General features: G+C 41.2%; 1 protein-coding gene across 1 annotated transcript in view; it reads right to left on the bottom strand.

Annotated features, from left to right (window-relative positions):
* LOC124776155 (odorant receptor Or2-like) overlaps window positions 1-19,487 on the bottom strand; it is an 81,697-nt gene that overhangs the window by 28,263 nt on the left and 33,947 nt on the right. The window contains exon 3 of the mRNA XM_047250995.1: window positions 14,252-14,353. Within this exon, the coding sequence (XP_047106951.1) occupies window positions 14,252-14,353 (102 nt within the window). The remainder of the gene's footprint in view (window positions 1-14,251; window positions 14,354-19,487) is intronic.

Raw genomic sequence — 19,487 nt, 5'->3', positions numbered from 1 at the left:
CCTCATAACATTTAGATTTTCATCTGCCTTTACATACTGAATTACACTTTCTCTTCATCTTCTGATTGTGGCATTCGCATGACTATATCTCAACTACTGTTCTCCGTGTTCGTTTGTTGTCAGTTCTGAAGAGAACCAAAGTATTACTGAACTGTACACCGTAACTCGCTCTATGCTTTAGCGACCTATTCAAGACGAATCCTACTCCAGTAGTACCACTTTCTCCGGCGGTTGATATTATCTCATATTCCTTGTCTTCCTTGCATTTCACTTCACTGATCCACACTATCTCTAGATTGACCCTTAATATTTACCTATTCAAACTTTCTAGCTTCTCTAGCACGTTCCAGCTTCTGTCATTTCACGCCCCGATTCTTAGAACGTTATCCTTTCGTTGGTTATTAGATCTTTTCCTCATGGTCACCTCCCACTTGGCAGTCTCCTCCCGGAGATCCCGGGAGGGGAGTAGTCCGTTTTATCTTTTGTCAATGGAGAGATCATCAGGACACTGTTTTCAATTAGAGAGTACACGTCCTGTGGATACACATTATTCGTCTTTAATGTAGTGGTTTCCATTGCCTTCTGCATTCTCATGCCCTTGATCTTTGTTGATTCATCCGCCTTTTAGGGACAATTTCCCATCGCAAGAGCAAGAGAGTGTCTGAGTCTCTGTCCGCTCCTCCACCCTCTCTGACAAGGCCATTGGCAGAATGAGAATGAATGCTTACGCTGGAAGGCATTGGTCACCATTGGTGATGATTTTTATTCAAAATTTAAGCAGTGGTGAGGTTAGAACGCGGAATCATGGACGTTTTGACTACTGGTCAAAGACGCTATCGCTAGACGACGGGTCTAGAGCTTTATCAATGTAGTGAGGTGATTTTTTTTTTTTTTTTCAAAAGAAACTGCTACAAGTTTCCATAGAAACGTTGTTGCACAGATTAAGGGAGGAGGAAACACATGGGTACATGTAAGCTAATGTAACTTTTGGTATTTGAGAGATAACGGATCCAAATTTTGCATATGTTGTCATTATGTTGCTGACTATAATCAGGAGGATTTTTGCAATCTTTTGTCAAATAATTTGTCAGGAAATTACTGGACACTTTTAGAATACATGTTATCAGATGAGAAACTGAAAGTTACTTTACTTATCACTGACAAAATGGGGTAGGTTATTCTTAGTAATCAGATAAAGGAATCCGTACGAGTTTTTTAATATCAGTCTTAAAAATCTCACAACCCATTTTCTTATATTTATATGTACCATACATAGCACTATTTGTTTCACAAAAATTTAAGTGAATTTGACAGTAATGCACTTCCAAAGATCTCTTAACGCACGAAGTTGTGTTATAGTACGTACAAAGCCTATAGAAAATTTCGCCGTTTTTTTCTACAGTGGTTCAGCAGAAAATGTTCCTTGCCAGCGAAAAGTGAAAATTGCGCGAAACGCAGAAAAAAAGATTTTATTTGCCGGTAACAAGTATTTTAATACTGGCCATTACCGTAGATTTGGCCTTCTTGGTCTTCAAACTTTTTTCTTCTAGTCTGATCCTTCTGGCATGCCCTTTTGCCAACATCCTTCATTGACAATTCGGAACTAGCAATACGCACATCACAATCTTCTTCAGTAGGCTTTCAGTGAAGTCACCTGCATCAATCCCTGGTCTCACAAGGGCCCTGATGCTTCACTGTATCCGTCATTGAACACAAGATGTGTGGATAATATGAGGAAAGTCTGAGAATAGTAGATGATCTAACGTTGTCTTTTGGCTTCTCTTGTAAATGATATTATTAAAGCTTTCGTTCAGGTTTTGTGTTTCGCCATATGTGCATTTCTTCAATTGCATCGTAAATGGGCCCAAAGTCTTCTGAACTCTACAGATGTCTTTTCAGGTGGCAGGCCACAATAAAATATCGGAAAAAAAGAGAGAGTGGTGTAAAAAAGGAGGTATGGCACTGTGAACTGATTCAAAGAAGCTGGATTTTACATCATTCTAAGCAAGAATTAAACTCTGAAATTGAAAACAATATTTTTAACATGCTAAAGAATTATCATGTGCAAAAAATTTCTACATTTTTGACCAGTTTTACATACAGCCCCCCCCCCCTTTAATGAAGCGTGGCCGGAATACTCTTACGTTGCTCTTATTTCTATTCTTTTAGTTGTAATGGTAGCAAAAATGTCGTTAGTAGAGAGTACCATACTATGTGCTTCTAAAGTTAAAGTAGTTTGAAATTAATGAACTTGTTTTTACATGCACTCTAAGAAATAATAAACAAAAAAATAAAAAAAGCAAAAGAAACAGAACGACGTTTCACGAAGAGATTATCTAAATGGACGAAAATCGGTCTACCTAATGTACATGCACAGTATGACAAACGTACATGTACATTCAATTGGTTATTGAACTTGGCTCTGCCCATGATGTTCCGAACGTTCTGAATTGGGGATTGACGCAGCGACGTTCCAGGCCAAGGTAGGGTTTGCCAAGCATGAATATAAGCAACACCAACTCTCATTATGTGCGGGCAGGCATTATCTTGCTCAAACACAAGCAGAGGATGGCTTGCCATGAAGGGCAACAAAACGTAGCATAGAGTATTGTCGACGTACTGCTGTTAATATATTAGAATAACGATACTTTATTTATTTATTTATGTATTCTTTATAATTACAGCCTATTATCTGAAAAGCTAAAATAGGCCATATAAATCACATTTCCTGAGATGGTAATAAATTACGTATTAATTATTTACTTCTGATACTTAATTAAAAGAAAGAGATTAAAAATTAGTTCTACTACTACAAAACTACGTTAAAATCCTTAACGAATTACCCAGCTGCTAATCTGCTACAAACGCTACAGAATTCGTTCTGTGTTTGTTCATTTATTTTGGTGCACATAACTTACGGATGGTTGTCTCCGGTACTGGATCCGCCTTCATACTATCCTGTCAAGAGTCATTCTCTGGTCGTAGGAAAGCAGGTCAGCAGCGTTTCCACTTAGCAAGAAACTCCAGCAGTTACTATTACTCCTGAAAGTCCACACCTTCATAATCTCTTTCACCAACGCAATCTAGATTCTTGGGACAGTATTACAGTATTTCTTTCGCTAGTCGCCTACCTCAATTACCTTCTCTCAATCTGCATATTATGTTGTCTAGCCTGGATGACAGCATGTTGACTTATGGTTGAATGCCTCGTGAAGGCTTCCTTGGCTTCTCTCGATACTGCGGCTGCAGTATCGTCCAAGATGAGCCAGGTCGACTCGCTCCTTAGTGCCGCTTTGCGACCCCGTATACTTAATACTTGACGTCCATCATCCGCAGCATCTTTATAGAGCGTGTGTTCTGGTGTGCCCACACAGCAGCAGGCGCAGCTATCACTCACCTGATTTTGTACTATAAGGGCAATGGAGAATCAGGTTCTTTGTCAATCCACTCGATGGGTTAAGAAATCTCATTTTTAATCCCTCCCTGACGTTAGGGGAAAAATTGTTATGTTCTCCTGCCTGTACCTCAAGTGTCCCACTCACTTTTCCACAGCTGTAATATGCGATCTTTTCCTGCTTTTTTCGAATTGGCATCAGTTCCAAGTACTTCCACTTGATTGTCTTTCTTTACCCAGTGAAAGGCTCCCCTTTTCCTAATTTCCAAGTCCAGTGGGTATACTCCTAGAATTAATAACAAATCATCATCCAGGGTAGTGGATCAGGCTCCCTTTAATCTTAGTAGCACACCTCATTGAACTCTTTTCACTACTGAGGCTAGCTTCACTATCTGCAATGTATGAGCCCAGACGGTCGTACCACAATCTCGACTGATGCTAATATAGATTGGTGGTGAACTCTGATTGTCTTCAAAGGAAGCACAAATGGCCTATCTGCAATGGTTATAATTTTCTTCATCACAATTCTACTTTTTCTGCCTGCTTCCTATACATGATGTGCTAAGTTACGACTCTCCCCTACATATTTCGTTACTGCGCCTCTCCTAATCGTTACATCATTCAATTTCATTTGAGAGTTTCTTATTAAGTTCCCTTTCAGCAGAAGGTACGTTGTTTTGTGAGGTGCTAGTGATAATTTAACACTTCGACACCAGCTCTCAAGTTCGTGGACGGCCGCATTACGTTTGTCTTCCATAATTCTTCTGGAGTCGACATTTACAAAAGCACGTGATTCGCAAGTCTCACCGGTCCACTTATGTCACCGCTGTCATATAACTTCCGTAGTTTGGGCTTCAGTGCTACATCCCGAGACTCCGAGCCACACACTGATCCCGGTGGACAGCCCCTTGTTATTGTCTTCGTTATTTTCTTTCCTTTCTTTAAAGGAGCACATCGCCCATGATAACAATCTCTGGCAACTTCTTCGGTGCGAATGCGCAAATACGTCCGATCTCCCGTGGGAACCTCGGAAGAGCGAATATGAAGGAAATGGACAGGGGCTGCAGTTAGGTGGCGCTCGGTGTGGATCGGCCGCGAGGCGAGAGGAGATAGTCCGTGCAGTTGCGATAACACAGTGCCCCGGATGGCGCAGTGGTTACCGTACCTTCGTAGTAAGCGGGATATTAAGCGGGATATCCCGGTTTCGAATCCCGGTCGTCACCGCCGATTGCGCGTAATGTCCCATTGCAGATGACAGCAGTGAGCCCTCCCCTTTCCTTTCCTTTCTTCCCCTCTCCACCTTCAATTTACATATCGCAAATATCGTAACGCCGAAGTTACACCGATTCACCTGGGAGACATCCGAGCACCGTCGCTATAGTTCTGGACTTTATCATTGCAATCATCATGCCTTCGGTGTCTTAAAGAAGTCCTTCATGGATCGATGATTCCTGTCGGCAGGCAGTTTGGGACTTGTTCACGCAGCAGGACTCGGTGTTTTAGCAAAGAGGTGTCATCAACGTGGCGGCGTCGGTGGGATGACTGCCTCAATGATCAGGGCGGTGTCTGACTGGCATGCCGATTCTGGAATGCACTTTCTGCGAACTGTAACTTTTTGGTCGCCATTTATAACTGAGAGCAGCAGCAAACAAGGTTTTTTTTCGAATTGCTGTGGAATTGGTAAGATTCCGACATTTAGAAATTTTGAACGACGAAGCTCATTAGAAAATCTTGAAGTAATCAAGTAATTATTACTTATTTATGCAAAGTACGTAGGAAATACCACAAAATGTGTCTCTAAAGTTAAAGAAGATCGACATTCATGAACTTCTTTTGATATACACTAAGAGACAAAAGAAAAATGTACCTCGAAGGAATTATCTGAATAGGACGGAAATCGGTAGATGTGATGTACATGAACAGAAAAACAAATGTACAAAGCAGTTATTGGGCTTGGCCCTGCCCATAATGCTCCAAACGTTCCAGACCGTCACTCCTGGTTGTGGGACAGTGTGGCAGGGGACAGGCAGGTTGGTATCACACCGCTGTGAGAGGCGAGTTTAGGCATGCCACGGGGGTTCAATTTCAAGTGATCCATCACTGAACACAGTTCTGCTCCAGCCAACGAGATTCCAGGCCGAATGTATTGGACACTACTGCAAACGGGCTTGTTGGAGTACAAATGTTAATACTGGTCGGCGCAAGGGGCGCCGTGAGCTCAGCCCCTTTCCTGTGAGCAGCCTGTTAGTCGTCCCTGTGGCCACTGTAGCACCAGTTGCACGCCATATCGACGGTGATGATGGATCCGGGGCTCTGAGCGCCTCTGTGACGATTGCTAGCTCCCCCGGTTCTGTCGTCTCTCTAGGTGCACTCTTCCTTCTTGACGCTCTGTTCGGTTGTGTGTTAGCCATCCTTGCCAACGTTGTGGAATGTCGAGCAAATCGACGACTAGTCCAACCGCTTTCTTCGAGCCCAGCTACATGTCTTCTCTCAAATACGGACATGTGCGTATATTGTTCACACGCCTGTCTGCTAGCCACAGTTACTGTCCAACTGAGTGCACAGAATGAAATTGGGTAAGATCTTATGCCGTGGTATCGACGTGTCCTCTGTTTGTTATCCTTCCTAGTTGCGTGATGAAATTTTGCTACTGCGGCACACATTCATCCGTCGGCTGCCAAAGTTTACAATTTTGCATTTTCTGTCGATTCCTGCATGAATATCAATTTGTGATTATTTTTTGACTGCAGAGGCACAGCTGCAGTGTACGTGTCGAACCAGTGATTTACTGTTTTCAATGCACGCGTGAACTAATATGGCTGTATAATGAGGTGACAAAAGTCGTGGGATAGCTGCTAATATAGTGTCGGACCACTTTTACCCCGAGTAGTGTAGCAACTCGCCGTGGCGTGTACTCTACAAGTCTTGGACTTTCTCTGCAGAAGTATCGAGTCGTACCGCCTCCGCATCCCTCCATAACTGCGGAAGGGGCTGTCGGTGCGGGGATTTCTGCACGAACTCACCTCTCGATTACGTCCCACAAATGTTCCATGAGATACGCGTCAGGCGACCTGGATGGCCAAATCATTCGCTCAAATCGTCCAGAATGTTCCTCAGACCAATTGCGAACAATTGTGACCCGGTGACATGACGCATTCTCATCCATAAAAGTTCTATCTTTGTATGCGAACATGAAGCCCATGAGCGGCTGCAAATGTTCTCCAAGTAGCCGAACATAACGATTTCCAGTCAATGATCGGTTCAATAGGACCAGAGGACCTAGTCCATTCCACGCAAACACAGCCCACACCATTGTCAGCTACCACCAACTGGCACAGCACTTAGTTGACAACTTGGGTCCATAGCTTCGTGGAGACAACGCCAAACGCGAATCAGCTCTCTCTCTCTCCCTCGTCCTTGTTTTTTATGTAGCCCGCCACCACATCCTCTTCTCTGACTTATGTCCTCAGTTATTTGCAGGATGTATTCCAATCTCAGATCTACTTCGTGATCACCAAACCTGATGTTAAGTTCTCACGATTCTCATTTCTGCTACTTTCATTTCTATCGTCTTTCTTCAGTTTTCTTCCATATGTTGTACTTATTAGAATGTTAATTCCATTCAGCAGATCGTGTAATTTCACTGAGGTTGGCAACGTGATCAGCCAATCTTATCATTCACTTCCTTTCACCTTGAATTGTAATTCCACTCCTGACCCTTTCTTTTATTTCCATCATTGTTTCTTGGATGTAGAGATTCAACAGCAGGGGCGAAAAACTACATCCCTGTCTTACACCCTGTTTAATCTGAGCACTTCGTTCTTGCTCGTCCACTCTTATTTTTCCCTCTTGGCTCTTCTACATGTTGTATATTAACCGTCCCTCCCTCTAGTTTACCATATTTTTCTCAGAATTTCGAACATCTTGCACCATGTGACATTGTCGAACGCTTTTTCCAGGTCGACAAAGCCTATGAACCTGTCTTGATTTTTCTTTAGTCTTGCTTCCATTATTACACAAGTCAGAATTGCCTCTCTCATGCCTTTACCTTTCCTAAAGCCAAACTGATTTTCATCTACCACATCTTCAATCATCTTTTCCATTCTTCTGTATATTATTCTTGTAAGAAATTTGGATCCATAAGCTGATTGTGCAGTGATTCTCGCCCTTCTCAGCTCTTGAAAGCAGGATCTCGTGAGGATGATAGCCTATTTTTCCGAAAGTCAGATGATATATCACCAGACTCATACATTCTACATATCAACGTGAATAGCCGTTTTGTTGCCAGTTTCCCCAGTGACCGCTTTTGCCTTATTCGGTCTTAAGTCTTCCAACTCTCTTTTAAATTCCGATTCTTTTGTCGACTCCTGTTTCTCTTTTTGTCACGTCGTCAGACGTCTCCCATCATTGAGGCTCTCCTCTGCATTTGGCAGTGGAATTCACTGTATGAATTTTAGTGTACCACCGTTGCTTTTAATTTCACTGAAAGTTGAGTTAACCCTCCTATATGATGAGTCAGGCAGTCCGACAATTTCTCTTTACATTTTTCCTGTAGCCATTTGTCTTTAGCTTCACTGCTCTCACCAACTGAAATGGGGACTCATCTGACGAGGTCACGGTTTTCCAGTCGTGGTATTAGCAAAGCCACACAGATCGGTCGTCTGCTGCCATAGCCGTCTGCTGCCACAGACCATTAACGCCAAATTTCGTCGCACTGTCCTACTGGATACGTTTGTCGTCCGTCCCACATTGATTTCGGCTGTCATTTCACGCACTTTAGAAAATGCCGTTGCTCTCGGTCGTTCAATAAGGCCGTCGGCCACTGCCTAGCCCTTGGTGAGAGATAACGCCTGAACTTTCGTATTCTCGGCACACTCTTGTCGCACAAACGACAACTCCGCCAACGCGCTCTCTTTTATACCCTGTGTACGCGATACTATCGCCATCTGTATGTGTTCAAATCACTTCAGTGTACAAACACTAGGCTTTTCTTTTATTTTCGTCTTAACCGACTAGGGCCACGTAACAACGTCACTTCCTCTTCTTTTCTTGTTGTCTTCTATTTTTTCAGTACTCCATCTTTTTCCCACGTCATCTTTTCCGCTCTTCTGTCCATGTTGTTTCCGATTTCTCACTTCTTCCGCATTGAGAGCCTTCTAGATTTAATATTTCACTCCTGAAAAGATTTCTGTCTGTTATTTCCGATTCTTTGATATTTTTTCCTTCTATATCTTTCCTTATTTCTGTAATCCGTGCTATTGTTGATATCTTCTTCCAGAAATACAGGAATATTCGTTTCATAAGCGCGTCCTCATTCATTATGTATAGGTGTGAAAAAAGATTAATCTCCTTTCAGCCATTACTTCTAATATTTTCTGTTCATTTTTGTAGATCTCCTCATTACTTCTCATTTTCCAGCATTCTGTAGTTTGTGAAAACCCATTGTTTTTCTAACTACGAGTCTTTCGTGTACCTCCATTCTGTTCAGCTTATAGTTCATTGTTAGGCATTACATCCACATAAACATTCTGGTCGTACCACAGTGGTATAGTGTTTTAGTTTTGTTTTACTAGATATGCATTTCTTGCTATACATATTCTTTGTCAAACAGTAACACTAGGCTTTTATTTTTTTCTTGCACATATTTCCCCAGAACTCAAATACAAATAAATCCCATTCTGACCAAGGATTTCGACAGGGATTCCTACTTAATAATTAGCAACCGGTGCTGTAAAATCGCATTAAAGTTATCAGACGTTTAATTGACTCTTTTATTAGAACATGTAACGCGCTTCGGCATCACACCCATCTTCAGACATGCTACAAAAAAGTACAAAATATGAGTGAACAGCACACTCAACACGTCACAACGTTACAGAAAATGAGATCTGGTCATATGAGTTACATACCACAAACTTCGACTCCTTCCTAACCAACCAGGCGTACAGCCTTGACAACTCCAAGAAAGTGCGACGCAAGCAGCCTTGAAGCAGAGCGTATACTGACGCTCAACAAGTCGACTAGCAGCGAAGCGGCCTCGGTAGGGGGCGCTGCATGGTCATGTGCTCCAAGCGTTCACATGTAACTTGATAATAATATGCTCAGCCTACAACATCTAACATGGTGTAATTACGATTAGCAATCGGAATATTACTTCCTTACACATTAACACTAAAGGATTTTTTAATTTTTCTTAAAAACTCCAAAACTATTTTTTTTTTTTTTTTGCATTGCCATCCTATGCCTATAGGCACTAAGCACAACTCAAACCATATGTCAATATAAAATAAATAATAGGAGGGGGGGGGAAATTCCTTCGTGAATAAACATTTCAACCTCTCAAATATCTAAAAGAATACCACCATATTAAATATAACCAACATTATCCGTCATAAAGTAAAACCCTGTGATCAGCTCCCGTACACAAACGTCATAGGGGCTACCTGTTAAACCCAACGGCAACCACATCGGCGGCAGCCATCAACCCATCGAATTACAGCCAAGTGATACTCATGGGTCATGATTGCCCAAATAGAAGACTTCAACCAACAACTTACACCCCTCTACCACATGGAAAAAGTTTAATTGTGAGAGGAAGAGCATTTTCATGAAATTCCAAAACATACGTGGGTTATACGTCATACATTAATGACTCGCATTTCCTGTTTAACTCAGATGTAAAGAGAAAATAGGCTTTTCATGATGGATCTCAAAATGCCACAGTTGAGGGCTCAAATTAAGCTCCATAAAATTGAGAAACCCATCCGTCTGATTATTTGCGCTTGTTCAAGCCCACATTACTATCTTAATGGATTTTGTCATGATGAACTGAAAATATTTATAATTTTACGGAGACCTTTATTGTATGTAATAGTTCTGAGATGGCTGGCCTTCTACGAAGTATTAGGGTGCCCGATGGAGCTGTGTTAACCTCATCTGATATAGTTAATTTGTATACGAACATCCCGGTCAATAAGACACTGGAAATTATCCACATAAATTTGCTAATTAATGGGGAAATGGCTTATAATGAAGTAGTTGAGTTTATGGAATTGTTACGACTGACCTTGTCATTTAATTATTGCACATTTAATGGTAAAACTTTTGTGCAACAAGATGGCCTTGCTATGGAGTCAAGCCTATCAGTCCTTTTATCAGAGATTTTTATGAATAATCTAGAGGTAAAGCTTTTCAGCTCTCAGAGCGATTTGCTAAATGACATTGTAATTTACAGCAGATATGTTGATGACATATTTATTTTATTTAAAGGGGGGTTGGATTGGATAGATCAGCTAGCTCCCCAGTTTAATAGTATGCATGGGAAAATTAAGTTCACAGTAGAGGTAGAAGTTGAAAATTACCTCACCTATCTCGACTTACAAATCACTAAGAATAGGAATGGTTTGGAAATAGGAATATTTCGGAAGCCAACGACAACAGACACAATAATTGCGGTGGATTCATGCCACACGCAACACGTAAAAAGGCGTTCTTTTCGTCAATGTTTAACAGGTTATACAGATTTAATTTGAGCAAAGAAGCCAGTGATAGGGATATTGAAATGACTGTAAGGATACTCGGTCTCTAAGGATACTCGGAAAATTTTATACGAGAGTTTGGAGCTAAAATTCTTGGCAAGACGCGGCAGTCGGGCCGCCAAAAATTAAATAGTAAGTTTGTGTCAAGGGAATATGTTGGACCATGTTGCCAAAAGATAACTAGTGCCTTCAGGAAGGCTGGCGTTCGCGTAGGGTTCCATACAAGGTAGATGTTGGTGGGAATATTGCGACATAAGGAAGAAAGGAAAAGAGATAAGTTCAAGCAATCCGGTGTATACGAAATTAAGTGTGGAGGATGTGCTGGGACATACACTGGCCAAACGGGTAGGGATTTTGTCACAAGGTTTAGAGAACATAACTACAGTAATAATAATGGACTGGGGTGCCATATGAGGGAGACTGGCCGTAAGCTGGTCCCGACAGAAGATAGCCTAAGGATTCTGCATTTAGAACCAAAAGGGAAGATTTTAGATAACCTGCACGCTGCCCACCCAGTATTTAATCAACAGGCTTCCGGTGGGAACAATTGGTTTTTTGGCTTGTTTGAACGGATACTATTTTGAACTTGGTGTCTATTATCCCCTCATGAGAAGTATGATATTGTATTTTATAGGAACTGGTGGTGTTCTGTGCACGTACCGCTATGATAGGCTAAGTTTTTTGCTGAATGGTTGGCTAGTTTAACGTCATACGGGGAAAGTCAGATGGGCAGATAGGCTGGCATATAGGGATTTGTTCACCACTGTACCCTTTGGATGGTCCTTGGTGACACAATGGTTAATTTTATGGATTTTACATTTTAAAGTTTTAACACTTTTAATGTCTTGTTTTTTGTTTTTAAAAAAATCTAGAGCTCTCCCGTATCCGGATAGCACAGTTACGACTCGGGCAATTGTCATGCCACTAGTTTATATAAGGAATGTATGTTTTGGAATTTCATGAAAATGCTCTTACTCTCACCATTAAACTTTTTCCATGTGGTAGAGGGGTGTAAGTTGTTGTTTGAAGGCTTCTAATTGGACAATCATGGCCCATGAGTATCTCTTGGCTGTAATTCGATGGGTGGATGGCTGCCGCCGACGTGGTTGCCGTTGGCAACAGATAGCGCCTAAGACGTTTGAGTACGGGAGCTGATCACAGGGTTTTACTTTATGACGGATAATGTTGGTTATATTTAATATGGTGGTATTCTTTTAGAGATTTGAGAGGTTGAAATGTTTATTCACGAAGGAATTCCCCCCCCCCCTATTATTTATTTTATATTGACATATGGTTTGAGTTGTGCTTAGTGCCACTACTGGCTATAGGCACAGGATGGCAATGTAAAAAAAAAAAATAGTTTTGGAGTTTTCAAAAAGAATTAAAAAATTCTTTAGTGTTAATGTGTACGGAAGTAATATTCCGATTGCTAATCGTAATTACACCCTGTTAGATGATGTAGGCTGAGCATATTATTATCAAGTTACATGTGAACGCTTGGAGCACATGACCATGCAGCGCCCCCTACCGAGGCCGCTTCGCTGCTAGTCGACTTGTTGAGCGTCAGTATACGCTCTGCTTCAAGGCTGCTTGCGTCGCACTTTCTTGGAGTTGTCAAGGCTGTACGCCTGGTTGGTTAGGAAGGAGTCGAAGTTTGTGGTATGTAACTCATATGACCAGATCTCATTTTCTGTAACGTTGTGACGTGTTGAGTGTGCTGTTCACTCATATTTTGTACTTTTTGTAACAGATGTCTGAAGATGGGTGCGATGCCGAAACGCTTTACATGTTCTAATAAAATAGTAAATTGAACATCTGATGGCTTTATTGCGATTGTAGAGCATTGGTTGCCAATTATTAACACAACAATGATCGCAGGCCTCAGACGGGATTTTATGTCGTGTATATCAGGGATTCCTTGGTTGTAAGGTAAATGCTTGAACTGGGAATGTCTCCTAAAATGAACCCAACTTCTGCTCCCTCTGCCCCATTACACTACCAGACAGCCTGCAATTGGCTGAGCACTGCCTGGCTTATTACTCCAACAGCTCGTTCTGCCTTATAGGGTAGGGAACACAAAATATTAAATCATTTACTGATCATAATTAAATTTTACGATTACAAACAAGATGAAATGAGAATTTTGTGGAGCTGTTTGTGCAACAATTCTACCTATTCAGACACCTCCTCACAATCGGACTATAGTTTGTTGGACCGTGTTTTATTCGCAGAGAGCAGGTGATGTTAATGTATTTGATTTAACGATGCCCCAGGTTACTATATTAAAAGTTGTAGTTTCGAACTGGATTAATTCCAACTATCAGATCATTACATCACCAGAATCGGTTGGATCAATTACGTAACGATGTTGACCATAGTCAGAAACTGGATCAGTCCAGTCTATTACTTAAAAAAGTCTGGAGCACTGGTACTGCACTGCTGCCAGCTCGTCTTAGAAATAAAGAAAATGAATTTTTGTTGCAATGTTTGCTTCCGTTTCACGTAACTGTGTAATATAATCATTTATGTACTTTATGACAGTTTTAAGAATAAGAAATGTTTCGTTTATACGTGCGTCCATGACACAATCATACAGTTCCTTGATATGGAGTATCTGATATGTGACGATTTATTCATAATGACCAAGTTGTTGATGTGTGAGTGTAGCCCCGTCACTAAACCGTCGCAGGGTCACAAGAGAAGAGGTGTCCCACAACCTCGAAGCATGCAACAATCTAGAGGAAGTCCCTATGCAGCAAGTAAAAGCTACACCTAGTGTTGTTAATAACCTGTTACATAGATCCCAGTCTTTGCGTGGCACTATTGTTTTTCATCCAGTGACGCTTTCAGCGACAAAGGTATTATTTGTCATATGACCCGAATATCGATGTTGAGGAAGGTAATTAGCTGTCGGAATATGCAAAAGAAAGAACGTATCAGCTCATAATCCACAATGAAGCATGTTTATTCATTAAACAGTGCAGATGCGTTAGGATTACCTGGTCTATTTGTACACTATAAGACCAAGAGCTCTGGCTAGTGAGGCGGGGTTATGAGCTCAATCTGGGTCTTTCCCGTGTGCTGGGCTATTGACCTCAGGTCTGGCCTGACACACAAGCTCATCTAGGCGGCTTCCCAATCCAGATCTCAGATCTCAGAAACTGAATACAATCACACAGAATGAAACATACACTTCGTGTAGAAAACTGGCATACACCTGCTGCCAACGCTTTCACGACGATGACACTGCAGAGCCAGTATGGGCATTGAGCAACGGAAACAAGAGTCAACGTTTGCTCGTAACGTAGTGTTGACTTACCTGCTGCGTGATGACGTCAGCCGTCCAGCAGTAGAAGTAGATCTGGATGCTGTGGAAGGGCATAGTCATGGCGTACTGCAGGGCCGTGAGCGCGTCCTCAATCTGCACACACAGAAACACATACCTCCTGTCAGAAGGAAGGGCATATCGTTACCGCAGCTGAGGCACCACGTACGTCTGCATCTACGTCTGCATCTACGTGACTGCACGGCAATTAACTCTAAAGTGCCAAGCCGAGTATCATTCCAACCACCTTCAGGCTATACGTCTACCCTTCCACTCTCTAACAGAGCGTGGGAAAAGTGTATGCTTATATCTTTTTGTACCAGCTGTGATATCTCTTATTTCATTATGATGATCGTTTCTCCCTACGTAGGTTGGCTACAACAGCATATTTTTATTTTTAGTGGAGAAAGTTGGTGATCGAAATTTCGTGAAAAGTTCTCGCTAGAAATGAAAACGCCTTTGTTCAGTTGCTTCATTAACACAGTTAGATATATTTATTGTGCGTAATACACATTAATGCCTCAACCTGACAAACAGAGCATTTGGTACCGGTAGTACAAGTATTGTACTTAGAATTTTCAGGCAAAACTAATGTTGTCATCTTTTCATGTGCTTCTTATAGGCTTTCTATGTAAAATAAATGTATAACATTACTGGTTTTTACTGTTATGATGTGTAATTATCTGCTTTCACTGTATTTCTACTGTAGCAGTTAACTGATGCTGCTTTACTTAGGTGCCCAAGATGGTTTAACGTGTCCCTGTAACTAAGTTGAGTTAGTTACTGATGTTCAGATATACTGAACCTAATTGGTTCACGATCCTGTACTGCTTTTATCTTTTATTAATTTTTATACCAGTTGTACACTTCACTTATACTGACAAAGCCTAATGATTATAAAATATTTTGTACATCGACATAAAGTAATTTTGTAATGTGCCTATGATAAAATGATATGAGATTGTCTTCATATTTTAATGATATGATAATCTTAGGTTTTTAAATGATCCTAAGATGTCTGTTGGTATGCGTGATTTACTTTGTACTCTACCATGTAATTACGTTCTTTTCTGCCATGTGGTAGGTCTATAGGTTACTATTGACTTCATAGACATTGTTCACATAATGTACGTCCAAACGCACCCAGTAATCTTGTTTTCATGCGATATTTTTGTTAAATGTAATGTCAATACTTGCTTCCAAAAATACGTCGATGTTTTGGGCGCCATCTCCGTTGACAAAGATATTGATTCTGCCAACCTTGACTGTAACATACGACCTATATTCTTTCAACTGCAGAATATTGTTGTTTTCTGTAATCTTTGACAATACAGCTTTGGCACTCACCTTGTAATGTATACCTCTTTGAGTTTGAAATAAGGAGTTGTAACAGCAAAGGATTACATTCCATATGATATTGTATTTGTATAAGGCAAAATAATTTTAGTTCATCTGACTTTATGAAGCCATTTTACGAAAATATGTCTGGAGTTCATTTGAAGATAATATCTTCGTGACTCATCATTGTACAGCTTTGTAAGTACTTTCTAATTGACTGCTCTTCAGACATGTGCTTCTTTTGTCTGTGAATACTACATACGTTTTTTCTGTTTCTATATTTTATAGTCTTTCTGTGAAGATTCCTATTTAACTGAAACTGGTAGAGAGCAAAGGTGTATCTCTACAGGTGATGGGTCAGAGATGCATTTCTTCAAATTTTTATATTAATAATTACCGCCCCAAATCGTTTATCATATTATGATGGTCTCTCTCCTATTTCGCGATAACACAAAACGAGCTGCCCTTCTTTGAACTTTTTAGATTTCCTCCGTCAGTCCTATTTGGTAAGGATCCCACAGCAGAACTCTTGCAAAGGACGGACAAGCGTAGTGTAGGCAGTCTGTTTAGTAGACCTGTTGCGTGTTCTAAGTGTTCTACCACTAAAACTTACTCTTTGGTTTGCCTTCCCCACAACGCTATCTACTGAATCGTTCCAATTTAAGTTGCTCTTTATTGTAATTCCTAAGAATTTAGTCGAGTTGGCAGCCTTTAGATTTGTGAGATTAGCCAAGTAATCGAAATGTAACGGATTTCTTTTTGTACTCATGTGTTTCGTTATTGATAGACAATTTCCACTTTTCGCACCATTCAGACATGGCGTCTAAGTCATTTTGCATTTCGTTTTGATTTTCTGATGACTTTAGTACACGGTAGATGACCGCATCATCAGCAAACAAAATAACAGGGCTACTCAGATTATCTCCTAAATCGTTCATGTAGATAAGGAGCAGCAGAGGTCCTATAACTGTTCCTCGCCAGATATCACTTGCGTTTTACTCGAAGATTTTCCATCGATTACTACGTCCTGCAACCTTTCTGAGAAGAAATCACGGATCCAGTCGTACAACTGAAGCGATACTCCATAGGCACACAATTTGATTACGAGTCTCTTGTGAGGAACAGTGTCAAAAACCTTCTGGAAACCCAGAAGTATGGAATCAATTTGAGTGCCCTTGTCGATACCACTCATCACTTCGCACAAATAAAGAGCTAACTGTTGAAACGGTGCAGTAGTTCCCGCTCCATAAGCAGCAGGTTTCGCGGCCGGCCGCGGGTGCAACAGGACCCATGTGGACGGGTGGAAAGAAATGTGTCAGGCTTCATAATACGTATTTATATGTGTCGTGTATTCAGCATTTCTTGTACTTGAATGTTAATCTGCCCATGAACTTTCCCAATCCACCTCACACCTTTCCATAAAGCGTGGCCAAATCTTAGTTGGGAAGTATTTTTGTAGTATAGCAGTGCCAACATTACTCCTGGGTAGGGAATCAGAGAGACAGCACAGGCAGGTAAAAGTCAAAGACGTTTCAGTGTCACAAGATTTGCGGTGGAGAGGTTGGTCACGGCCAAGTGGTTCGACCATCCCCTCCACCGGGACCCAGGAAGACCTCTGGGTGCCGGCGATATTCTGGGACTGTTACAGAAGACAGGTAAATGAGCAGACGTGCCCTCAATCCGTCTGTCTCGATGTTCACGAGTGGAAGAGAGATATTTGAATATTTGCTCTAATTCTTTTGTTTCAAGCTTCGGATTGTGTAAGGAAATGATTGTTCTCGTATAATTTCGGAAATTTGACTCCGTGTGTTAATGTATCTAGTCCCCAGTTTGCCCGTTATCCTCCTCACATAGTGGATGTCCCATGTAAAATATTGGGAGACTGTGGTGGTATACATTTGGCCAACGCAAGTCCGTCTTGCCCGTATAAATGTGCGTGCAGATTAGTATAGGCTATAAAATACCCGAGCTATAAGTTGTAAAATTGTAAAATCTGTAAACTGGATCAATTGCTGCAATCGCTGTAAAGTCGAGTGATAATGTTTAAAATAAATAAATAACCAATTGTCATCAACCTTTAACATACCCTAAAAATCACAAAGGAGTCAAGTTAAATGGAATTCATTTAAAATAAAAGATATAGAATACAGGGACCCACACATCAGCGTGTGAGCCCTCCAGCCCCTTGCCTAGTGTCGCACAGAATAGGGCACGCTCTCTAGGTAGCGCTTTCAAGCTCCCCTCCCCCAGTTATCCGCAATTTTGATTCAGGGCTTGACGACATCAACTTTCATCTGGCGTCCCTAGGCAAGGAGGTTTGACGGCAATCTTTCACTGTGTTTCATAAGAACGATACTTTCTGGATTCGTGCTGACTGTTTGTGAATAGGCCTTTACCTTCAAAGTAATTGCTAATGTGTGATCACAATATATCTTCCAAAATCTACTGCAAATCAACATTAGTGATATGAGTCTGTAATTTATCAGATTACTCCCGTTTCCTTTCTTGAGCACTGGTGTGACTTCCGCAACTTTCCAGTTTTTTGGTGTGGATATACGTTGAGCGAGCGGTTGTTTGTGATTACTAAATATGGAGCTATTGCATTAGCATACTCTGAAAGGAACCTCATTGCTATGCTATCTGGAACGGAAGACTTGCCTTTATTAAGTGCATTGAGCTACTTTTCTACACCGAGGATATCCGCTTTATGTTACTCATGCCTCGCACTGAAGTCCGCACAGATATTTCCCCGTGCATAGCACCAAAATGAAGTTCCAGTATAACTGGCTGCTGTTACTTATGTGATGCCTGTTTGTCTGTACTTGAAATTAGTCTATTCTATTTCTTGCTGCTTTCGCCGTTTAGCGCGTCTTTACAGTATGCATGCATTGATGCTTGATGAGTTTCTCCTAGCTGAGCTATGGGGCAAGCATATCGTTGGCGACTCGGGTGTACTAGCGTCTCTGATGTGTGCGCTGCGCCCCTTGACCTCTGGACTACCTGGGTGCAGAACTGATTAAGGGCTATTTACCCATTGCAGGTAATGAATCTCGTGTCACGGCCTACAATGATAACTGAAGAAGGGAAGCCGGCCGCTGGTGGCCGAGCGGTTCTGGGCGCTTCAGTCTGGAACCGCGCGACCACTACGGTCGCAGGTTCGAATCCTGCCTCGGGCATGGATGTGTGTGATGTCCTTAGGTTAGTTAGGTTTAAGTAGTTCTAGGTTCTAGGGGACTGATGACCTGAGATGTTAAGTCCCATAGTGCTCAGAGCCATTTGAACCATTTTTTGAAGAAGGGAACTGTCAGGTCAACATGAGATTGCAATACTTCATTCATAACACTCACATAACAAAGGTAACTGCTTATTCCACATCAGCTACGGCATTTACAATTTCGCTCGTAAATTTGTCCCTAAAAATAGTAACATGTTATTTAGTGCTCCAGAAATTTTTGGTGGAGTTTGCATACTTTGCAAGAAATTGACAAACATTTCTAATACTATTCCTAAAGTCGGTTTTCTGTTACATTGTACAAGTATCTGTGTTGTCAAAAGTAGACCACATGAAGCACCCACGTGTGCGACTAATTTTCATGAAAACTTGATATTTAATGCCCTGTTGAAGAAAATATGTCCATTGTCGCTTTTGCAGTACTTGTCTCTAAGACAACGAGTCGCAACATAAACGTCGATAGGCAGTTCATAATTTCTGATACCAAGTATTTAAAAATGTATTTCGTTTTAGATTGAGATTTCTTAATATCAGGTAATGCTTAATAAATACTGGCTTTGTTCATATGACATATTCATCTGTAGTAGCATATATGTATACCCAAAGCCATGTATTTCCAAAGTCGGATGAATCAGCGATGATCAAAGGCATGAGGGTGCA

Source organism: Schistocerca piceifrons, chromosome 2 (genome assembly GCF_021461385.2).
Source record: "Schistocerca piceifrons isolate TAMUIC-IGC-003096 chromosome 2, iqSchPice1.1, whole genome shotgun sequence".
Lineage (NCBI taxonomy): Eukaryota > Metazoa > Arthropoda > Insecta > Orthoptera > Acrididae > Schistocerca > Schistocerca piceifrons.
Note: the sequence above shows the minus strand (reverse complement) of the source record. Positions and strands in the feature narration are given on the sequence as shown.